The sequence below is a fragment of the Dromiciops gliroides genome, chromosome 1 (genome assembly GCF_019393635.1).
Source record: "Dromiciops gliroides isolate mDroGli1 chromosome 1, mDroGli1.pri, whole genome shotgun sequence".
NCBI classification, from domain to species: domain Eukaryota; kingdom Metazoa; phylum Chordata; class Mammalia; order Microbiotheria; family Microbiotheriidae; genus Dromiciops; species Dromiciops gliroides.
The window spans coordinates 424143254-424168717 of NC_057861.1; the positions used below are offsets into that span (position 1 = coordinate 424143254).

The 25464-nt window shown below is 40.1% G+C and overlaps 1 protein-coding gene across 1 annotated transcript in view; it reads left to right on the plus strand.

Moving 5' to 3' along the window:
- Nucleotides 1-677: 677 nt before the first annotated feature.
- MAST4 (microtubule associated serine/threonine kinase family member 4) overlaps nucleotides 678-25464 on the plus strand; it is an 808011-nt gene continuing 783224 nt past the window's right edge. The window contains exon 1 of the mRNA XM_043988945.1: nucleotides 678-1511. Within this exon, the coding sequence (XP_043844880.1) occupies nucleotides 1074-1511 (438 nt within the window). The 5' untranslated portion in view covers nucleotides 678-1073. The remainder of the gene's footprint in view (nucleotides 1512-25464) is intronic.

The window sequence follows — 25464 nt, forward strand, 5'->3', positions numbered from 1 at the left end:
CGCGTGGTAAATTCCTTCCAATGTATTGCCTTCGAGGTTACCCGCAAAAGAAGAGATGGAAACTCAGCTTCTGGAAAACTCAGCGTGGGGAGTACCACTTTGTAATACAAACTGGCTTCTTTCTTTCTGATTCGGTATCTAAAGCCCAGTGCCTGGCTTTCCTTCGAAGGTGTCTCGCCTGGGCCTCCGGCAGAGAGTTTCCCCTCCTCGAAGATGAGCTCCAGACCTTCCGCAGGAGCTCTCAGGCACCCTCTGTCGCCTCCAGGGCCGGCCAGCAACTTCTTTCCCAATCTTCCCCAAGTTTGGAAGCTTCCGTCAAGTGTCCTGGCTCTGGCCCGCCCGCCTCCTGTGTCCGGGCTTCCCCGGACCCCCAAGCCTGCAAGCCCGGGGCTCCGGGGCCCCTGCACCCCAGCGGAGCTCAGTGCCGGGCCTCCCTCGGGGGTCCCTCCTTTCCCCGCCTTTACCTGACGCCCGCCAGCCCGCCCGCGGCTCGGGGCGCAGCAGCCTCCTCCCACCGCCGGCCCTTCCATTGGCTCGGGCGGCTGCCCATCTCCCCCGCCAGCCCCTGCTCGGGTCCGGAGGCAGGTTTAGCCAAAGGAGCGGCCGCCGCTCCAGCTCCAGCCGGGGCAGCAGCCTCGGGAGAAGAGAGCAGGCAGGGCAACTGGGCGCGGGAGGGCACGGCGGAGCGGAGAGTCTCTGCTGGCGCCTGCTTAGCATGTCCTTGCGCACAAGAGTCCCCCAGCAACGCCGCCGCCGCCTCCCCAGCCCCGGCAGCAGCAGCAGCAACAGCAGCAGCGCCACCGCCGCTGACTCCGGAGCAGCAAACTTGGCGGCGGTGTCTCCCAGCCAGGAGATGGCCATGTAGCAGCCCGCGGGGCTCCCCCCGGACCGCCGTGCGTGCCTCTCTCCGCCCCGCCAGGGGGAAGAGAGTGAGAACTAGCCGAAGCCTAGGCAGCGCAGCATGCACACCGCAGCTGCGGGCCCCTGACGTGGGCGCCCCGAGCCTTCTCCCCGACCCGGGGACAGTCCCTTTCGGCCGGTGCCGGGGCTGCACTTCGGGGAGGGCGAGGGAAATGGGCGAGAAACTTTCGGAGCCGCCGGAGCCAGTGCCCCGCCGCGACTGTAGTAGCAGCAGCAACAGCAACAGCGTGGTCCCTGCTCTGGCGGCCGTTCCCACCGCAGCCGAGTCCCCCTGCACCTCCTCGTCTGTGTCCTCTTCTGGCTCCGAAACTCTGTCAGAGGAAGGGGAGCCTGGTTCCCAGACCGCCGCCTCCTGCGGCCAGCAGCAGCAGCAGCAGGAGCAGCAGCCGCAGCAGCCGCAGCAGCCGCAGCAGCAGCCGTCGCCGCCGCCGCCGCCAGCCCCGGGTGCAGAAGGGCCGGGAGAAGCCCGACGGCGGCCGCAGCTAGAGCCGCAGGCGGATCGCGGTGCAGTCGGGCAGCCCGGGAGCCTGGGAGCCGTGCTACCTGGGGCTGAGCGCAGCAGCGCGTCGCAGGAGGAACAGGATGAAGAGGTGAGGATCTCCTTCCCTCTCCCAGCTCTTGGACCCTAACAGTGCCTAGCCCAGGGGGAACATTGCCCCCAGCGTGGAGGGGGTGGTGGTGGTGGTACTCGAGGGGGATGGTGGTGTACTGCTTAATGGGAAGGGTCCTCTGCTCGTTGCCTCACTCGAGGGTTGGGGGCTCTGGGGGTCTTTCTCATGCTGACCGCTCTCTGGCATCCCGCTGTGTCCAGGGCCAGTGGTGCTGACAGTTTTTTTGGGGGGGGGCAGGTGGTTGGTGCTCGCTCTGCGTTGGGGGTGACTGACTTTTCTCTAACTATGTATGCATCTATCTGGTTGGTTCTTACGTGTGGGTTTACAAGATGAGTTTATGTGCAGCTTGACATTTAAAGACGCTGTTTAACATCTTTATGTGTAAACATACACATGCATATAATCTACGTGCATCTATTGCCCCCCCTCCCCCGCGCGCCCCAAACTGAATGCTGCTTGGGATCCTTGATTTCCCGTAGAAGCTCCAGGTCGCATGGAGAGTATGTGGTGTGTCGTGGTAGTGGGTGTGTGTGGAGGAGGTGTGGGGGGGATGGGGGAGGGTAGGCTTAAGGAGGCCAGGGGATGATGGAACGTTTCTTGGAGCCTGGGGAGCACAGCTGGCCTCCCTGGGAACTGCCTTGACCCAGTCGCTCTCGCCTAAGTCGTGGGAGTTTCTTGCTCCGGAAACTTCTCCCCCCTCTCCCCCCGTTTTTCTTTCCCTCCGCCTTGGTGGGCGGAATCGCCGGGCAGGTGGCTTCGTATGCCAACCCTGGTGTTCTGGTTGGGGAGCTGAGTATAGCTCCTCCAGTGTAGTGTGGAGAGGTGAGTTCCCAGGCATCCACACCACCATGTGCTTTGTTCGTGCCAAAGGGGTTTGAAGAAGGTATCCTGGCAAAAGACTTGCCGTTCTGAAGGATGTTCTGTTTGATCCGTTTGGCTTAAAATGCAGCCCTTGGCTTTCGGAAAAGATGTTCCTACAAAATTTATGATTCCTGATCTTCACAGCAGATTAATTTGATGGTCCCTTGGTTCTCCAGCTTCCTGTCCTCCCCGGCCTCCCAGGTCGTCTTCTTTGACTTGGTGCCTTTGGAATGCAGCTGTTAAGTTTGAGACCAGGGTAGCTTTAAAGTTGTTTATATAGGACATCTCTTATGGGGATGTCGACTTGATTAGATTAGCCTGGTAGATTCTGAGCATCTCCAGGGTCAGGACAATCTTCTGACTTTTTTTTGCGGGGGGGGGGGGGGGGGTATACCCAGACTTAGCACAGTGCCTTGAACATAATAGGTGCTTAATAAATACTGAACTTAGTGCTTGGACAGAGTAGTAGATATAACTGTGACCATAGATTGCCTCCGCAAGAAATTAATTTTTCAGGTCAAAATAGTATTCTTTGCATCTTTGATCTCTTTGGCAAAATGGATAGCTGTGCCTGAGAGAGAAATAAAAAACAAAGATTTCTTGAGGTTCATAGCCAGGAAAACCAACCCACTAATTTTCCCACCTTAGGAAAGAAGTTTGACTTTGGCCATGGATACTTTGACAAGGAAAAGAGATCTTACTATCAGACAAATATTAAGTGCTTATTTTGTGCCAGGGATACAAAGAGAGAAAACAGCCTTTACCCTCAAGGAACTTAAATTCTAGGGTGAGAGAAAACATAAACCAGAACATAAAAAATTAATCTGATAGATGGAGCATCACCTGTTATCACTTGACCTTGGGTTGTACCTCCCAAGAAGACTGGCCAATTGGTCTCAGGATGAACAGGATTTCTGGAGGTATCCTACCAAGTTATGGATCCAGGTCTTGAAATTGAATGGCTGTCTTTATCTTTCCATAAAGATACTCTCTGGGCCTTGGTTTTCCTCCTCATTAAAATTAGGTATTTGGACTAGGCGATGGTTAAGGTCTCCTTTTTATGTCTTAATGTACCATATTCTGTATGGCAGAGCAGATGGACCCAGACTTGGATGGGATCAGCACTCCTTAGGCTGGAGAGAGCTGTTTTGGCCTGGTGAAAGGAGTTCTGGGAAATGTTAGTTTTGGAGTTTGCCTTGACTATCACAGGGATGGATATAAGAGAATGTACATTGGTTGGAGGCTGCACACAGGTCAATATCTGTTGACCTAGCCCTAAGTTCTAATTTATTGTTAGTATTCTATAACTTTAAGGTGCATCTGAGGCAGGGGTTCTTAACTTTTTGTGTGTCATGGACCCCTTTGGCAGTTTGGTGAAGTTTGTGGACCATTTCTTAGAATAGATTGTGAAGGAAATGAAAGATTAGTGTAAATAAGGATATAGTTTTTTTCCCCATCCAAATTCATGGACTTTGGACCATGACAATCTGCCCTTGTACCTCAGGTTAAGAATCCTTGATCTAATCTAACCCCCTAGTTTTACATATGAGGAAACTGAGGCCCAATAAGTTTTATTTACCCATAATTAACTGAACAGCACACAACACTCAAACCTTTGGATGCTCAGTCTAGTTATCTTTCCACACTGTATCATGCATTTCACTTATTAAGAATGATATACTTTACACAAGTTCTGCAGTTTTAGGAATGCAGGTCCTCTTTTGGCTGATAAAGATTTGGGTCTTAGTAGATGATTTTTTGAGTTGCTGTGACCAAAAAAAAAATCATTTGCTGGTGGTCTGTTTATCTCCCGTTGATGAACCATAGTACTCTACAGGTAACTAGCCTAATTCTTGGATAGCAATCAGTTATCCTTGGGGCTGTACTTAAAACTTTCCCGACTTGGTAGGATCATCCAGACCCTGTGTTTTGCTGGTGGGGCCCTCAAGAATCAAGGTCACCTGAAGGACAACAGAATAGTTCTACAGTGGAAGATTATTAATATTTATTTTAGAGGGAGGGACATTTGTATTAACCCTGTAAGAGGCTAGTTGTGGTCAATGTCATGGGCTGGTGGTTAGATCACAGGACTGGAAGTCAGGAACCTTTCACTTTTGATTTCAGTTCTGTTGCTGATTTATTGCCTAGCCTTGGGCAAATTGTGTTGTGTTGGTGTGGTAATCCTTCTGAAGTAGGAAATGATAACTTATTTCACATGGATGTGTTGTGTGGGTTGATTGATGAAAAAAGAAGGGGAAAGATTAACATGTAGCTGTGAAATCTGAGCAAATTTGATGTAAACTGATACATGTTAATTACATAATACTTTGTAGTATTGTCCTGGGGACCCCCAAAACTGTTTAGACAAATATAAATCTTTTGTTCTGAGAAATGGGACACAAACTAAAAATAAGAGTAGGTTGTTTTGGTTTTTTTTATCAGGAGGTATGCATTATTCTTAAGGGAAAAGGGCACATTTCAGTCTTTATTCACCAGCTCTTATAATGGTATTTCTTCTTGCTTCTTGGTGTGGCCAGCTGCTTGTTTGCTGCTATTTAGTGGTCTTATTAAAACAAGTCTGGAGAGGTTTTCATCTGTTCAGGCCCAGGTAGGAGTATAATAATTAGGAAATCAGGAACAGCTTTTTTCTCATTTGTATTTTGCAATTATTAAGATTACCCCCCCCCCAGATTCTGAATAAAAATACTAAAGTCTTGCTTTGAAGGCCAACTTTTGAAAATTCTTATAACTCAACAAATCTAATCATCGCTGGAAAATTTAATATTACTATGTTGTACTTAAAAGGCTTTTCAACAGATCATATTTAAGAAAGTCGGCGGTCATTCAATAATTCAATATTTTATCTTGTTATTGTCAATGGAATTTAAAGAAACTCCAATCATTCTTAGCTTTAAAAATAACACTTTAGTTTTACATGGCACAACTTCAAGTTTTCCTGTACTTCAGATTAAACACATAAACCACAGCTGGCGTAGTTTAAATTTTTTATTTAAATAAACTGCATCTGACCCTTACTACTTGTCCCATAATCTTACAGATTTGAGGTTTGTAAGAAGTGGGGCATTCCTCCTGGCATTGAGAGTGATCACTTTGGGAAGGTTCTATAGTAACTGTTTTGGCTCAGAGAAACATTTTTTGGGCATCTGCTTTTGGCTGGAGGAAAACGATTATACCACCTTTGAAAAAAAACTTTACATTTTGTGGCTTGGATGAATATCAGGCTTCAGACTTTGGTAAATTATGATGCCTAAACTCTGTAGGTCTCAAACCAAGAAGTTAAACAGCCCACACTTGGAGAAGGATGAAAAAAATGCTTTAAGTAGTTCTGCCAGCTAGAATGGAAACAGAGGTATAGTACTAAGGAGACACCCGGCTTTATTGATACTCTTATGTGTTAACCAGGGACTGGCCAGATGGCAGAAAAGGACTTTGAAGGCAGTTAAAAGGATATCACCTCCAGATTAAATGGATTATTTATACCTGACTCTGTTTTCTGTTTCCTGACTGATGGCAAGACGAGTTTGGATATGGCTTTAAATCTTTGCCCTCCTATTCCTCACTCACTTAATAATGTTTTGATGGTCTGATCTGTTTAAAGGTTCTTTGGAGCTATCCAAGGCTTGAAACTGATAGCATCTAAAAGGGAATGGGAAAAAAAAAACCTGCTGAAATTCAGGTCTATTCAGATGCTTTAGAAAATTGCAATTAAACTCATTGGGTACAAACTCAGGGAAACTTCTGAGCTGTGCTTAGACAAACTTTTTTTTGTGTCTGAAATTCCCCAATGTCAATTGTAATTATTTCCCTAACTTCTTTACCTTCATATTAAAATTTCATATCTTCAAATATGAGAAGAGACTTGCTTAAGCATTTTGCTAAAATGTATTTTGGGATGTTTTCTGGGATAAGTTACCTTTTTATAGATGTGCCCAGTGTCACAGCTTGAAAATGATAATTAGGTAAGGTTTGGAGCAGCAGATAGGCATCTTTAGAATCACAGATCTAGTTTCCTTATTTAACCAAGAAGCTAAGGAGAGAAAATGAATGAAGTCCTAGCTCTTATTCCTTTCTCCTATAGCTGTGGGTTGGGAGTGGATGAATCACTGTTGTCATCTAAGGTGATGGAGTGGGGAGGCCTGGGGTTCTCTGGGAAGGATTTGGCCCAAACAACATTTGCTCAGGAAATATAAAGAATTGCTCACTAAATTGATTTTTGAGATTTTCCTCCTCCTTCTACTGTTTGAAATGGAAGATTTTATATATTTTAAGTAAGTAAAGATATTGGATCCTAAAAAAATGATAGTACTTTATAAGATAGTGGGGTTTTTTGGGGTTTTGGTTAATCCTAATATCACCTTTTGAAAGACATTTGAAAGAAATGGGGTGTGTGAGTTTTCATTTTAGCTTGCTTTAGGAACAGATTGAAAGAGTAGTCTTTTGGTTTTAAGATCTCTAAGGATAAACACGAATGCCACTTTTCATTGTGACTTAAGACTGGTATTTTCCTTAATGGGGAATATTAATGGGTGGACAGGTTGGAAGAGGGGGGAGCAGTGTTGAGGTGTGGGTTCACAGAGTTAAGCTACCATAAAATGCTTGCTTCTGCTCTAAGTTCCAAGGAAATCACTTAACTTGAAATTGTTTTGAGGGGCAATTGTTTTGAGATTAGTTTTGTCAGTTTGTGGAACCTTTAACATCTATGTACTCCCCCAAGTTAGGATAGGAGAGATGGACTAAGTTGGAAGGTTTGGCTAAACAGGGGAACTTTAAAGACTGGCGGCTTCCCAGTTTCTTTCCTCCCATCTTTCCAGTGTCAGTCAGTAAGCACTTATTAAGTATCTGCTGGGCAATTAGGCCATGTATCATATAGAGCACCAGGCCTGGAGTCGAGGACTCATCTTTCTGAGTTCAAATTGGCCTCAGACACTTATTAGCTGTGTGACCCTGGTCAACTCATTTCGCCCTGTTTGCCTTAATTTCTTCATCTGTAAAATGAGCTGGAGAAGCAATGTCAAATCACTCCAGTATCTTTGCCAAGAAAATCACAAAAGGGGTCACAAAGAGTTTGATACCACTGAAACTACTGAACAACAACAAATATATTGAAATGCAGTTGTTGGGCATAGTGACTATATAATCTGTGTTACTAGGCTGAAGCTGGTGGATCGATTGAGCTCTTGAATTCTGGGCTGGTACCAATATCATGAAGCCCTGAGTAAAGGGTGTGTGTGGGGGGCCCTACCTTGTCCTGCCTAAAGAGGGGTGTCCTGTCTCAGGTTAGAAATAGAGTAAATCTTGGCTTCCATGCTGATCGGCAGTAGGATGTCTGGTGAGTAGACACTGTACTTCCAGCCTGAGAGAGAAAGGGAGAAAGAAAGGCAGTTATCAAAATAGAAAATAAAAAGTTCACAGACCCCAGACATCCAGCTCTAGAAGTAGCTTGAAGAGAAGGCTATGGAAGAAGAGCCGCTTGTTTGTTGCATTGCATATAAGGCAGGATGTCTCTTACAAGAAAGAATTTCCTATGTTGGGATATCTTGGTTTGAAGGAGAGAACCGGGTGATATATATAATAAATTATGCCCCATGGAGGAGAAAATGATATGGTATCTTTCATTCCAAGAGTGCTTCTATAATTTATTATTACTTAGTTTTTATATACTGTAGTGATCTTCCTCTGAAGAACTTCTGTCCTTTTAATGCCCATAAATCTGTTTGGAGCCAAGCTGTCAATATTATCCTGATTTTATATATGGAGAAACAGATCTAGGAAGAGTAAGTCAGTGGCAAAAGCAGCAACAGACAGATTCAAGTTACCCAGTCTCTGATCCAAGGGATTTTTGCAACATCTACTATTTTGCTGTGTAAACATTTAGTAGTCCTAGGCAGGCTGCTTATTCATGAGCAGTCAGGCATAAAACCTGGTGTATCACTTTTAATTTCATGGGGGCAGTGTTTCTTATGATATACAGACAGACAAGTTTTATGGTGTACGGTTCATTAAGCCTTCTATTAATACACACGCTCTCTCTCTAGTTTTACAGGACCCTTGCTTGCTCTTAGTGATCATTTATTAAATGATATCCTAGGACACCCCGACTACACCTTAAATTACTAGTTGCATCCATCCTTTCAGTTAGAAAGGCTGCATTACAGGACCACCAGTTAGGGGTGTGGTCCTTTCCTTCAAATAAAATCCCATAATTCCATATAGACATCATTTATTTCTTGGACTGAGAAGTGACAAGGAACTCATTCAAAATGAATGTCTATTTCTGCACAAACATGTAGAGCTTGAAAACATTCTGCCTTTTTATTTAAAGACCCGTTAGCACTTAGAGCACTTTTTAACCATCCTGCCTCTGATGCTTTTTTCCTTTGTGACTTTGGGTTAGTCACTTAACTTCTGTGGGCCTCAGTTTCCTTACCTGTAAAATGAGGGTTTTGGACTCACTGGGCTCTGAGGATCTTTCTAACTCCCGTGATCTTTTGATCTACCATGAAAAGCATTTTTTTTTTTTGGTTTTGTAATTAAACAGCTAACCTTTATATTGTGCTTCAGAGATTGCAAGGCACTTTACATACATAATCTTGTTGAATCCTCACCATAACCTAGTGAGGTTGGTGTTTTTATCTCCATTTAATACCCATAAGATAATACTCCTAAAGCATAATATAGCACAATGCCAGCACTAGTAGGATCTATATAAATGTGTATTCCCTTTCCCTTCTCTGTTTTATTGATGGGGAAATTGAGGTTAAAAGCTAACCATCTGAGCTGTTCAGACTCACAAGGACCAGTGTCTGAGGCATGATTTGAACTTTCTCTCTCTCTGTCTCTCTGTCTCTCTGTCTCTCTGTCTCTCTGTCTCTCTGTCTCTCTGTCTCTCTGTCTCTCTGTCTCTCTCTGTCTCTCTCTGTCTCTCTCTGTCTCTCTCTGTCTCTCTCTGTCTCTCTCTGTCTCTCTCTGTCTCTCTCTGTCTCTGTCTCTCTCTGTCTCTCTCTGTCTCTCTCTGTCTCTCTGTCTCTCTCTGTCTCTGTCTCTCTCTGTCTCTCTCTGTCTCTCTCTGTCTCTCTCTGTCTCTCTCTGTCTCTCTGTCTCTCTCTGTCTCTCTGTCTCTCTCTGTCTCTCTCTGTCTCTCTCTGTCTCTCATTCTCCCTCTCTCCCTCTCCCCCTCTCTCCCCCGCCTCTCTCTCTGAACATACATAAGAGTGGTGGGCCAGACCTGAGTTCAAATCTTATCTCAGACACTTACTGTGTGACTCTGAGCAAGTCACTTAACCCATTTGCTTCAGTTTCCTTAACTGTAAAATGGGGATAATAAAGGACCCACCTTGAAAGGCTATTGTGAGGATCAAATGAGATATTTATAAAGCAATTATGGCACATAGAAATGCTTATTACCTTCCTCTTTCCATCCTTCTCCTCAGTCCAGGATTAAATCTACTACAGACTACACAAATGTAAATGCATAGCTATCTAACTCACATCTTAGTATTTTGAGCGTAGATTCCTCCTGGTTCTATGTCCTGGTCCTGTAACTTCATTTCTCCAATATATTTAATAAAATCTAGATCCTAATGTTAACCTGTGTTTAAGACTTGATGACTGAAATAGCTAAACTTTGATATTAATAGGAAATGCTGGTACAATTGAGGTTCCTTTAGTATGTATCTTTAAGTTCTAACATGGATAATGGCAATTTGGCTTTAATAATTACGTTTGGGGAAGATAGATAATAGAGTAAATATCAAGGGGAGGGATTAAGATGGAGGGTAATACAGTTAACAATAGTAACTGTGAAAGAAATGATGAGAAGGATGCTGTCAGAAGGACCTATGCAAAATGCAAACCATCAACAGAGAAAGAACTGATGGCATCTGAATACAGATTGAAGTATAATTTTATTTGTTAGCTCCTCTTTCTTTCTTTTTTTTGGCTGGGTGATTGGGGTTAAGTGATTTTCCCAGGGTCACACAGCTAGTAAGTGTCAAGTGTCTGAGGCCAGATTTGAACTTGGGTCCTCTTGAATCCAAGGCCAGTGCTTTACCCACTGTGCCACCTAGCTGCCCCTGTTAGCTCCTCTTTCTAAAGGTATTTTGTCTATTTTCTTTCACAACCTGACTAATGAGAAGATGTTTTGCATAACTGCACATGTATGACTTATATTAAATTGCTGGATTTCATAGGGAGGGATGAGGAGGGAAGAAGAAAATTTAGAACACAAAGTTTTTAAAAATCAATGTGAAAAGTAATGATGAGCAGGAGGAGTTCAGAGAAACCTGGAAGGACTTACATGAACTGATGCTAACTGAGGAGCAGAACCAGGAGAACATTGTATACAGTAACAGCAACATTGTGTGATGAACAGTGGTGAAAGACTTGGCTCTTTTTAGCAATGCAATGGTCCAAAACAATTTCAAAGAATTTCATAATAGAAAAGTTCTCAACATCCAGAAAAAAAGGAACTGTGGTTTATGAATGCAAATTGAACCATGCTGTTTCTACTTTGGGACTAAAAAAAATTACATTTGGGGGAACACTAATCCTTGATGCCTAAAATTTAATTAATTAATTAATTTAATGCCTAAAATTCTGCTGCATGTCTAATGGCAGACAAGATAATGAGTAGGCCAAACTTGCTTTTTTGTATATGCTGTGGAGTTTAATGGGTCCATATGAATCATATGGGTTCAGTTCTACTCTAGAAATTGCTACCTTTATTTTTTTGGCATATATTTGAAATTTGATGGTTCAGATTCTATATAACTTGAGAATGCTGGTGACTGTAAATGTGAAATAAAGATATTCTACTATTTCCACCCTTGCCTTTGATCCTTAGGTTTAGAATGCTGGTGTTTGTCAAAATTGATTTAAAAGTAGACCATGTGACAAGCATTTTGAGGCATAGCTCTCTCTTCAGATATTCCCATGGCACACATGTCTAACCTTCAGTTCCAAGGTCTGTATCCTATAAATATGGGGGGGAGGGAGATGGAGAAAATGGTTAACTTACTATTTGTCATTGTGATTGTCTTCCTGTTTAAATATCAATATATTTCCATATTAGAAATGTTTCTATGTAAATTTATCTCCAACTCCTAGTCTATAATCTTTTGATCAACCATGAAAAGTTTTTTGTTTTGCATTAATTTCTTGTGACTTAAAATACAGTATTTTCTTTGGTGGTTTTCCTTGAGGACAGGAATAACAATAATAATACCAACTCTGGGTTATGCATGAAAGACTATGTTGAAGGGTCTGACTTATTGATCCTTGAGAAGAGAAGACAGAAAGGCTAGCTGTAATAGCTGTCCTTGAATTTGAAGGGCTGCCATTTAACTTTGTATATACCCAGTGAGTACAATAATTTAATTATTAAAGTCAGGCTGTGAAGAGCATGATTGTATATAGGGACAATTTGTATTCATTCATATAAAAATAGAGATTGATCTGCCAAAATAATGACAATTAAAATGTTCTTACTTCAAATCACTTCTCTGAAGTGTCACCTCCTATATACCAAGGCTATTCCCTATGGATGTGTCTCCCTGGTTTATGCCTAGGTAATCTTTGGCATTAAACAAAAATACTTTTATTTACCAGAAAATTACAGTACTGTCTCTGTGTACCAGAAAGTTTGGCAATGGGATATTTTGGCTAGTTGAATATTTTGGTTCATTGAGGGTTAACCTACAAACCCATTTGATCCAGTTTTTGCTGCTTAAAATCTTTCCGAAATACATTAGTGCAATTTTCCTGCCTTAGTGAGCACAGCATATAGAACCCATCTGAAATTTTGATGACTGGAGATCTTGTAGTGTTTTTCAGTATCTTAATTCTCAATACCTGTTTTCTCCATAACATTACTGATAGATATGGTATGGGTCTATATCTGAAGTAGAGGGGAAGCACTATACGTAACTGCAAGCAAAAAAAAAAAAAAAAGATGTTTTCTGTTTTCAGATTTTGTCTGTCATTTGCTTCTTTTCTGAGAGATGAGTGCAGGATACCCCACTCTTCTTCCCCAACAACATTTATTAAGTGTTTACCATTAGGACTTAAAGTTCAGAAAACTTTCAATGACTTTCAATTGCTTTTGAAATAAATGTTATTTCTTTATGCTTGTATTCAAGGCCCTCCTGTATTTGGCTATATTCTGCCTTTCCAGCCTTATAGCTGAATACCCACTAATGTGTATTCTACACAAATGTAGAATAAGCTGTATTTTATAGCGGAGTGTAAGATCCAAATCAAGAGTTGAAATTTTAGCTCCCCATAATAGCTTTGTGATTATGAACGAATCACTTCAGCTCCAGTTTCTTAATCTGTAAATGGGGATAATAATTTATATTGCCTAGTTTATAGGATTTTTGTGAGGAAAATTCCTTTATAATCCTCAGTGCTATATAAATGTGGGTGATTAAACTCCAGTCAAACTATGTAACTCACTGTTCCCTAATCCAGTTCTGCCTTCACCTTATGCTAAGCATGTGCACTGGACATCTCCTAGGCCTAGAATGGACTTGATTGGAATCTTTCTCCAAGAGGTTGGTGCTGTCTCCTCAAGAAAAACCTGATGATCCTTCTGCCAAAAACGAGACCTTTTTTCTTCACTCTCTTATCCTACTCTTTAATCTCTCCTATGCATTTTATTACTTTCTAACTTGTGTTAATAATAGCAGCTAATATTTATATAGCACTTACTATGTGCCAGGCACATAGTAGGTGCCAAAGTCTATATGAATATAATCTCATTTGATCCTGGAAACAACCCTATGAAGTAGATGCTATTATTACTTTTTTTTTTTATCAGTTGAGGAAACTGAAATAGACAAAGTAACTTGCCCAAGGTCATACAGCTACAAGGTCTGAGGCTGAATTTGAACTTTGGTCTTCTAGACTCCAGCTCCAGTTCTCTATCCACTGGGCCACATAGCTCTATAAATAATACTTTATAAACCCTAATTGAATCACCTTACCATCAATTTTATTCAACTTTAAAAAAAATTTTGAGTGTCTTGCCTAGGCTGGAAGTACAGGGCTACTCATGGGGGCTTTTACCTGCTCTCTTCTGACCAGGTTCACTGTTCTTGAGTTGTTTTTCAGTCCTGTCCAACTCTTCATGACCCTATTTTGAGGTTTTCTTGGCAAAGATACTGGAATGATTTGCCATTTCCTTTTCTAGTTCTTTTTATAGGTGAAAAAACTGAGGCAAACAGGGTTAAGTGACTTGCCCAGGGTCACATAGCTAGTAAATATCTGAAGTCATATTTGAACTCAAGAAGATGAGTCTTCCTAACTCCAGGCACTCTCTCTGTCCACTGCAGTACCTATCTGCTCATCCCTACCTTAATAAAGACTTCCTTAAGAGATCCATTGCCTTCTGCTCAAAGTCCAGTTCATTCAGTTAAAACAAAAAAAAAAAAAACACTGTACAGTGGAAAAAGTATTGAGTTTTCTTACTGAATTTTGAGTCACAGAACCTGAATTCTAATCCCAGCCGTGCCCCTTACTACCTCCATGACTGTTTGTAAGTAATTTAATCTGTTTGGGAATCTTTGTCTTATAAAATGAGGGAACTATACTTGGCCTCTGAGACCTCTTCCAACATTGGATCAATGATTCTGCCATGCTTTTCGTTACTGTTTTATGCCATATCTTTACTATAAATGCCAGTTCTAAGTCAGCAGACATAGTAAGTCAGCTTTGAATGTCATACACTTGGTTTATTTATGCTAGTTAAAATTAGGTGATAATTGCTAACTTTTATAAAAGGAATTACAATCAGTTGAAGTTTATGGCTGGTTGTAACAGGTCTTCCTTTCCTAATGGAATAGGTGAAGTTCAGCAAAGTTTTCTGTAAGTCAAAGCTTCTTAAACTATAGGTCGTGACCCCATAAGAGGTCCCAGAACTGAATGTGGGAGTAGAAAAAAAGTTGGCAACAGTAAAAGGATATATATATATATATATATATATATATATATACACACACACACACATACACACACACACATATACATATATACATATACATACATACCTATTTTATATACCTATATACCCGGGGTCACATAAAAATTTATCTGGTGAAAAGTGGTCACGAGTGGGAAAAAGTTTAAGAATCCCTGCTATAAGTGATTCCTCAGTTGCTGCATTATAAAAATAAAGATAGATTGTGCTGGAAAGTTATTTTTGCTAGTGGATTGAAGCAAGCCACACAACACAACAAACCTTTTAAAAATTATGTGTTTAAAGGCTAAACTATAACTTTCAGATAAAACATTAACCACATTAAATTCTAGAAATAATATTATGCTATTAACTCAAAAAATTCAGATACAGGAAGTAAGAAATGTGTAACAGTATTAATAGAAACTGGCAATGTAATCTTTCTTAAACTGCTCACTCAGTTTGCTCTCCACTATTGAGGAAGTAATTGCTGATGAATTAAAATTCTGTTATTCTGACTAGCTCGAAACTATCTCAACACGAATTTGAGGTTCTTGGCCTTTTCTTCTTCATTGTCCCTTACACTCCAGGTCTTTTGGCCAAGACAGATGACTTGCCTTTATAGGCAAATGCTTTTGGAGTTTCTTACTGACTTTTTTGATAGGAAGGGATGGGATATCTTGCAGTGGGCTCTAAAAAATTAAAACGCATCATGTTCAAATAATAAATTAAGGACCTCCTATGTGTAGGACACTATGAGAGATGAAAGAGGTTCTAGGAATGATTTGTGCATTCAGGGAAATCTGTAAATACTTAAAAATTGGTAAAGAGGGAGACTGAGGAAGAAGGAATCCCCATATATCTCTTATATTTTATTTGTATTCCTGGAATATGCTTGGCCAGAGGAAGGGATCAGACTCAACTAGGTGAGAGTTAGATTATTTGGTTTTTAAGATTTTTTTTCCAACTTACTGGTGCTATCATTTCTCAAGCTTTTGGCTAAGATCAAGTATAGTAGCTTAGTGGTGTTAGGAGTACCCTGGACTGTGAAAATCAGGCTGATGTTTACATAATTACAGTTAGTTGACATGGATATTTTACTCTGCTATTGTCAAGTCTACACATGGTCAGCTATGCCTGAAGCAACACAATGTACCTAGTACTGTAAGTAAAATTGTAGTTTGTCTTTGGTTAACTCGTGTATCACCGTCCCACCCATTTTATTTTTTTTCCATATTAGCTTAAATTAACAATACCAAAAAAGAAAACAGTATAGGTTGCTGTAGGTATTGTTGTTAAGTCATTTTTTAGTTGTCTGACCCTCCATTAACCCATCGGGGTTTTCTTATCAGAGATACTGGAGTGGTTTGCCATTTCCTTTTCCAGCTCATTTGACAGATGAGACAAATGGGGTTAAGTGACTTGCCCAGGATTACACAGCTAAGTAAGTTTCTGAGGCCAGATTTGAACTTAGGTCTTGCTGACTCCAGATCTGGCACTCTATCCACAGTGCTGCTATCTAGCTGCTCATTAGATAGATATCAGTGTTAGGTACAGGTATGCGGAACATAGAATTGATATAAAGCACTGTCTAAACCTTAAAGCATGATACAAATGTTAAGCCACTACTGTGGTGGTGATGACGATGAGGAAGTCGAGGAATGGTGAGGATGATGAGAAAGAGGAGGAAACGTGGTATAGTAGAGAGAGAGCTGTGTCCAAATGAGGAAGACCTAGATTCTAGTCCCATAGTAGCTGACATACTGTCTTTGTGATCCTGAGGCAGCCGGATGGCTCAGTGGATAGAGTGCCACACTTGGAGTTAGGAAAATCTGAGTTCAGTTTTAGCCCCACACACTTAAGTTGTTAGCTATGTAGCCCTGAGCAGGTCACACAGCCTCTCTATATCTCAATTTCATCATTTGTAAAATGGGCATGATAATAGTACAGGGTGGGCCAAAAGTCATGAAGGGGTTTCAATATTGAATAATTACTTTATTTTTGTTTTTAATTTAAAATATCATAGCATCATATACAGTATATGTAGGAAATGAATTTATGTTACATGTGAAAAATAAAGAAATTAAATTTCAAAAAGTTATTAAAACCTCATGACTTTTAGCCCATCCTGTACATCCTGGGGTTGTTTTGAGTATAAAATGAGATATTTGTAAAGCCCTTTGCAAACCTTAAAATCCTATATAAATGTTTATTATTATTATCATGTAACCTTTTGGTGCCTCAGGAAATTCTTTAGGACTTTAAATTTATTTGGAAATGAAGATAATGTAAAAACAAAAGGTATTAATACATTTTTTAAAAAAGAATCAGTTGCAGAAAAGTGGCCTATGTGGATTGATAGAGGGAACTTCCTTACTGGGACCTCTTCTACACTGATGAAATGATGAATCCTGAACTAGCATCCTAATAATAATAATAACACATTCTATAATATATAAATATGTGAAAGAATATATAGCATGTTATATAATATTAAATTATACATAATATATAACATAATAATATATGATATAACACTGATGCTAGAAAAATGTATGACAATTGGTTTAGATATTGTCGAATCAATTGTCATACATTTTTTAGTCTCAAAGTTTACTAATAATATATATGTAATGTATACTTTATAATGTATAATGTGTACATATATAATGACACATAATGTGCAATATGTGTAACATACATTATAATGTACAGTATATACACCTGTAATATATCATCTGACATATCATGTGTAATGATTATGATTACATTTTGAGACTAGGAAATGTATGACAGTTGATGTACAAAGTATGCAAATAAAAAGTTGTAAGATTTTAGCAATATATAAGGCTTATCCCCACCTTAGTAAAGATAATTTCCTTGTCAACAAAGGAGGAAAAAGACTGATGTTTTCATACTTCATGACAGAGGTTAAAAATTTTACAGAAATATTTTCTGAACAAACAGACCTCACTGCTTACAGCTATAGTAAATAAAACTGCTAATAGATACATAAACTGGTTCTACCTAACTTAACTGGTACTGGTCTACCCTCCTAAGGAGCCTGTGAAATGGCAAAGACCCAAGAATGTAGGCAAAAAGCCATATGGGCAACATCGACATGAGCAATATGTTGATAAAAGCGTCAAATAAATGGCTCAATCAAGTGGATTTTTTTACAGAAAAAAAGGGCTTCATGAGAGCATTCACTGCAGGATCGATCACTGCTTCCAGACCAAATGAAGCTCTTTCTTAAGGGGTACAGACTTGGAGACCAACAACAGAGTTTGCAATGAAATGGTAGAAATCATGCAGCATATCACTGCGGTTTGCAAAATTTAAGCCTTTACTGATTAAGCAAAAATTAAGCAATGATCAAGTAGCCGAGTTATACACTGGGGCAGTTAGGTGGAGTAGTAGATAGAGTGCCAGGGCTCGGAGTCAGGAAAACTCATCTTCCTGAGTTCAAATGTGACCTGTGTGACCCTGGGCAAGTCACTTAATCCTGTTTGCCTCTAATTAGGTATCGGAAGCATACCACTCTTTAAAAATAGACAAATTCTTGCCCCAAATTGCCTGTATACAGTGAATTCACAAGGATTTAAGAATGCTTTTGAAATAGATTTCACTGTGTAGGGTATTTGTTATGTATGGAATGTATGGAACTAAATTCTCTCAAAACACAGAAACTCAGCAGAAGTCAGAACTACTCCCATTGTCTTATCCTCTACTGAAGTTGTCTCTGAGTTGCTTTCAGTGCTTCTACAAAAGATGAGCTTGCATCTTAGCATTTTGATTCAGTTTTAAAAAATCAGTTCTTTTATCCCCCCTGTACAATAATTTGGCAAATGTTAAATGTCAAAAAAAAATTCTCAGAAAGCATCCTGTCTTAGGACCATTTCCAGCTGAATTCCATTGAACTAGAGGGGAAAAAGTAATAATCTCCCATTTATAACATTGTTGCTGTGACACTGGTTATTATTTTGCCTAGAGTTGTGCTTTTGTGGAGTTAATTTAGTATGTTAGATATGTTAGCTTAGAATTCTCTAATATGTTCTAATCATAAGTGATGATTTATTCTTATTTTCATGACCCGTTGTTTATGTGTATATAGCATATATATATATATGTATGTATATGCTACACACACACATATATATGTATATGCTACATATATACATATACGTAGAAGTGGGGCAGCTAGGTGGGGCAGTGGATAGAGTGTCAGGCCTGCAGTCGGGAAGATCTGCATTAAAATATGACCTCAGATACTTACTAGCATTACAACCCTGGACAAGTCCCTTAACCCTGTTTTCCTCAATTCTTCATCTATAAAATGAGTTGGAGAAGGAAATGGCACTCCAATATCCTTGCCAAGAAAATTTCAAATGGGGTTATAAAGACTTGGACACAACTGAAATGACTGTTCAACACCAATACATATGTATGTGTAAACTCATAAACATACACACATAAACATATATGTATATGCATATATGTCTACATACACAATTTACACATGCATGGAGGCAGCTAGGTGGTGCAGTGGATAAAGTATTAGCCCTGGATTCAGGGGGACCTGAGCTCAAATCCTGCTTTGGGCACTTGATACTTACTAGCTGTATGACCCTGGGCAAGTCACTTAACCATCATTGCCCTGCCCCCCAAAACTTATTTACTGCAATTATATGCTTCCTTTGTAATCTAGTCTTGGCCTAGTGGATAGAATGCTGGAGTTGGAGTCTCAAGAAGATCTGGGTTCAAATCCTACCTGTGACAGTAAGTCTAACACCTCTGTACTTCACTTTCTTCATCTATAGAATGAAGATAATATCAGTAGTAGCTTATAGTTTTTGTGAGGATCAGATCAGATTATGTATATAGAGCACTTTGCAAATGAAGATGATATATACATGCCAGTTATTTTTTCAGAAATATGACCTTCAAAGACCCTCTGTCTTGTATCATAACTTAGCATATCTTGTCCAAATAACTGTTTCATTATGTAGATTTTTGCAGCTATTAAGAACATAATAGCTGGTTCTTTCTTTAGAAATCCAAACATGTCATATCCCACTTTCATCTCTGATCCCTCCTTCTGTATCCTCTCCTCTCTTTTCTAGTCCTTTATTATTTTCATACTACCCTTGCCTTTCCTAAGCATCCCAGCCCTCCTAAGTTTGCTGTTTGGTTCCAAATTTCCTTTCCTTCCATTCTATCTCATCTGTTCTCTCCTTGGTGCTATGAATTTCAACTTCCTGTTTAAAGGTCTTTGTGTTTTAATAGATGAGCTTATTAGCTCAAATGGCATTCTAGTTGTTAGTACCCATGGGAGAAATATTTTTGTTTATCAGGATGCATTCCCTCAGCCCCAGCAAATTATCTGAGAAGTGAAGTACTGGGAATCAGAGATGCTTTTGGAGCAAACCTGTCATCCCTTTCACCAGGGTCTTGACCTTTTCAAGTGATTGTGCATCCTACAGAAAAAAGACTCGTGCAATCCCAGGGAGCAAGGGAATTATAGTCCACTTTTTGAATTGTCATTCCCGACTCCCTCCTTTCCCTGTCTCTAATGCACCCCCTTTCAGCCAATTCAATCCACATCCTTGCAAATTCAGTGTTTGCTTATCAAGCTTCTGCCTTGGTGTTGCTATCACAGGTTTCAGACCCAGATCAGGGTCATTTGTCCTTTTCTTCCTCTGTTTTTTATTCCAGCATCTACTGCCTTTGCCTTGGCTCCAAACAACCACCATTCTATCTTTCATTTTCCTAGGGTCTTTGCTATTTCTTTTTTTTTTTTGGGGGGGGGTGAGGCAATTGGGGTTAAGTGACTTTCCCAGGGTCACAAAATTAGTGTCAAGTGTCTGAGGCCGGATTTGAACTCAGGTCCTCCTGAATCCAGGGCAGGTGCTCTATCCACGGCGCCATCTAGCTGTCCCATCTTTGCTATTGCTTGCTACAGCCTCTGGTCCTCCTGGCTCTCATGGCATCTTGCTGGTTACAGCAGCTGGGCATCCCATGATTGCTGCACTCTCTCTCCTTGCATAACTGAGCCAGGAAGCTCCTTTATACATATGCTTTGGACTCATAGCTTTCTGGGAAGAGATTTTTGGACTCTTTCGGCCATTTTTAACATTATGGGAAAGTTTCCTTATTTCTTTTATAGCACATGCCTGCTATAGGAATAAGTTGGGGTTCAGTTGGAATGACTTTGGAAAGTGAAGATAGAGTTCCCTTGGTGAAATAATGCTTAACCCTGTATTTAGGGATATTGGAAGGGCATTAGGCCTGAGGTGAAAGTTAGACCGCTGGAGATTGACCATGATTAGCTGATATAGAATCCCTGCTCTTAAGTCATTTTCCATAGGGGGCTGGAGTTGAAAGAAACCCAAAAGAGTAATAAATGTCCTTAGAAATTGACATTATAAATGGTTTAAGTAGCCATATTTTACACTGCTTTGGCATGCTAAATCATAATAAATAACAGCATTTATATAGTGCTTTAAGATTTGCAAAGGGATTTATAAATGTCTGTATCCTACTGGGAGGTAGTAGGTGCTACCCATCCCCATTTTATAGATTTAGGAAACTGAGGCAGACCAGGGGCTAATCGACTTGCCCAAGCTTACACAGATTGTCTAGTAAGAGTCAGAGGCCCAATTTGAACTCCATTCTTCCTGAAACCAAGTTCAGCATTCTATTGGCTACACCTGCTAATAGGTGGTCTCCAATCTCATCCTGTACTCTCATGCCTCAGTGCATTTGTACAGGGAGTTACCTTCTTCTTCCCTGACCTCTAAAACCCTTGAAGGCCCAGTTTGTGTGCTTGAGCTACTCATTAGAATTTGAGCTCTTTGGGCAAGGACTATCTTTTCTATTTGTACCTTCAGTGCTTTGCACATAGTAAGTATTTAATACATACTTTTTGATTTATTCATATTTCATTCATCAAAGAAATATTTATTAACTATACTCTGTGCCAGGCATTGTGCTAGATTCATGAAGCTTCTCTTCACTCAGTAGCTTAAAGTGAGCCTTTTAAAAAATCTTAGGCATAAGAGAGAAATTCAAAGTATTATATTAATTTTTTTTTTTTTGGTGAGGCAACTGAGGTTAAGTGACTTGCCCAGGGCCACACAGCCAGTAAGTGTCAAGTGTCTGAGACCAGGTCTGAACTCAGGTCCTCCTGAATCCAGGGCCGGTGCTCCATCCACTGCTCCACCTAGCTGCCCCATGCCTATCACATTTTACCTTGTTTCATGCATGACGGTAAGCTCTTTGAGGGGAGGGGTTGAATCATTTTTCCTCTTTGTATCCCTGGAGTCCACCATAGTGCTCAGCATTTAATGCATGGTTGAATTGAATCCACAGCTCCAGAAGAGAAACCTGCTAGCACACGATTGAAAGAGTTTTGTGTTGTTTTAAAAGAGTATCCAGTTTTAGTTAAATTAAGAAGGAAACTCTGAGGGGCAGCTAGGTGGTGCAGTGGATCGAGCACCAGCCCTGGATTCAGGAGGACCCGAGTTCAAATCCAGCCTCAGACACTTGACACTTACTAGCTGTGTGACCCTGAGCAAATCACTTAACCCCCATTGCCCCACAAAAACAAAAAAGAAGGAAACTCGGAAAATCCTTCTACTTAATCACCCTCCTGGATACATCTAGCTAGGCTGGAGCAGGAGAGAGACCAACAAGTAGCGAGTAGGCTTTGTGGGATCTGTCATTGGACAGGGCAGCAAGTTATAGGTCTCCCTTCATGGAAAGGAATCCTTCTTCCATCTGTGTCTATAAAGGGACAATGCAGGACTGACCTCCCCAGACTGCTGTTACTGGCATGGGGCTTTGATCAGTAAAAATTCCTTCTTGGTGTATTGTTGCCAGTATGTCAGTTCAGCAAACATCTATTTCAAGTATTTTTATGCAGAGTACAGGATTAGGAGCTGGGGAAGACGGGAAGATGAATGAAAACCTGATCTTTGCTTTCATGGAGTGCCAGCTTGTCTTGTAGGGTAACTTCCCTGGTTTCTGGAGGAGTCTTGAGCCAATAGAAGGATGATATTCTTGAAAAGAAACCCAGGCTTTTGTATCATAGGAGTCTCTGATGCAAAAATTAGAAGGCAAATTTGTTAACGCTTAGATAAATCGCATAGGTAAATTTGTCAATTGCATTTACAGGATTTTGTGTGACTCTATCAGGAAAGCTTTACATTGTTATCTCCTAGCTAAGATTGCTGGAATGACTGGGTTGGGGGGAGGGAGGGAGGAAGGAAGACAAAACCCCCAAACACTTGATTCTTGTATAATTTTTTCTCTTTTTCTAATTTAATATTTTGTTTTCTCCCCAATTACACACAAAAACAATTTTTTTTTAACATTTCAGGGTTTTTGTGATATTTGAGTTCCAAATTTCCACCCTCATTGAGAAGACAAGCAATTTGATATAGGTTATACATGGAATCATGAATATATACGAAGAGATTCTTGTCCATGTGTGGAACCAGTGTGGTTCCATGGAAAAAGTCTTAAGCAGAATTTAAAGTCAGAGGACCCTAGGATCAAATCCCATCTTTGTTCTTTTGTTGCCTGTAAGATACTGGGCAAGTAGCATCACTTCTCTGCGTATCAGTTTCTTCATTTATAAAATGAAGGGATCAGATGTGATGACCTCTGTGTTTCTTCTAGTTGTAAATCTATGATCCTATGCCTTTACCCCGCCTGAAATGTTATTCAGTAGTAGTGGATTCCCTCTGGACTCTTTGCAGGAGGGGAATGACCCTTCTTTCCTTGATGGTGTTCTTCTCTGTTGCCATGAAAATTAAGAAAAAAAGTCGATTTTCTTTTTCAGAAATGTTGCTTATATGTGGTAACTTTGAGTCTTATGACTTTTCCATGATAAATTGCTGCTGTAGGTGGTGATGTTTTGTGGAGTCTTCCTCCTGGTGTATTTTTAACTTTATTTACTTTTTTGCAAATAAAGCCTGAAATGTCCAATTGCAGAGGGATCCTAAAGACCCGTGGGCCTTGCCATCATCCCTTTCACTGCGTCCCTTAAACATGGATGCATTTCAGTCTGCCCTGCAGCTCAACCGCCATACATGTGTTGAATTCCTCAATTAGGGTAAAGCACCTTGAGAGCAGGGAATGTCTCTCACGTTTTCTTTTTTGTATCCCCAGCTCTTAGCTTAGTCTTCATTGACTAGACTTAGTGTCATTGACCAATATATCATATGTGACACCTTTCCTTCTTAGCTGTGTGACTTTGCACGATTCACTCAATGTTTTTTGAGCCACATACCTTTAAAATTAGGCTAATAATACTTGTACAACCTACCCCATGAGGTTGATATATGTAAATATATACACACATATGTATGTATATTCATACACTATCATATATGGCACTATTATCACATATGTGATAATATATAAATTTATATGTAACACTATTATACATATGATAGTATACTATTATCATATAGATGATGTATTAATATATAATAAATGAAATAATATAATATTTATAATTATATAATGTTATAGTGTATATAATACTGTTATAGTATATATAGCACCTATATACTATTAGTATATAATAGTATCTATACTGTTAACATATGTATAACAGATTAATATATGTATAATAGTATATATAATTCGTATATTATAATAGTATATATGATTATATATACATATAATTACTATTTACTGTTTGTGTATATTTGTTGTTCAGTCCTATCTGAGGTTTTCTTGGCAGAGATAGTGGAATGGTTTGCCATTTCCTCCTGGCTCATTTTACAGATGAGGAAACTAAGGCAAACAAGATTAAGTGACTTGCCCAGGGTCATAAAGCTAGTTAAGTGTTAGGTTGGATTTGAACCCACAAAGATGAGTCTTCCTGACTCCAGGCCTAGCACTCTATCCACTGTACCACCTAGCTGCTCACTGGCATATATACAATAATATATTACTTTATATGATAGCATATATTATATTTCTGTTATATATAAAGTGTTTATAAATGACTATACACAATTATATGTAGTCCATTATATATTATATATAGTATATATGTATAATAGTACATAACATATACTATATATGTGTATTACATATGTATACTAATAGCCAGCATTTATTTAGTGCTTTAAGGTTTGCAAAGTTTACAAATATTATATCAACTGACCTTTACAACTTCTAAGAGGTAAATGTTATTACCCCTGTTTCACAGATGAGAAAACTGAGGCAGGCAGATTAACTTGCCCAGGGTTATAAAGTTAGTTACATGTTTGAATCTGGATTTGAACCCAGGTCTCTATCTGACTCTAGGTCCCCTGCCCTGTCTCTCTTAACTGACTCCTATAAATAGGTATAGTTTCTGTTATCAATTTTACAATTGTTAGGCCCTGTAGTCATTGGAATCCTTGTATAATCTTCATTGCCTTCAGTTGTTAAGAGACCTCCTATTGTCCACTGGTTGTCAAGGATCTCCAAGTCACCTACGGTCTATTTTCAAAGTTAATCAAAAGTATATGTTTAGATTTTAGTCAGCTCTCAACTTGGAATGGGTTCTCTTTTTTTTTTTTTTTTTTTTTTTGCAGGGCAATTCGGGTTAAGTGACTTGCCCAGGGTCACACAGCTAGTAAGTGTTAAGTGTCTGAGGCCGGATTTGAACTCAGGTACTCCTGAATCCAGGGCCGGTGCTCTATCCACTGCACCATCTAGCTGCCCTATGGGTTCTCTTTTAAAAGTTTAGATGTAGATTGGTGTTATAGAACTTAAAATGTATTTTCCTACTGGAAAAATGTCATTAATGGGGGTTAAATTATGGCTGATAGACAAAAGTCTATTCAATGCACAATGTATGTGAGATTTAACACTGTTTCAGTTATACCTAGGTACTGTATGCAACACTGAAAGGCATTTTTCCATGGAAAAATATTATCTACCTTCCCCCACATTGGGAGTGGGGACATTGTTGGGTATGTGTGGAGGTTTTCTTCATGGAGGAAGATGGAATCGACACTCCTAACCACCAGTTACTTCTTCTCAGGCTGTTTATCTACATAAGAGAAACTATGGAGAGTAATTGGCTAGTAG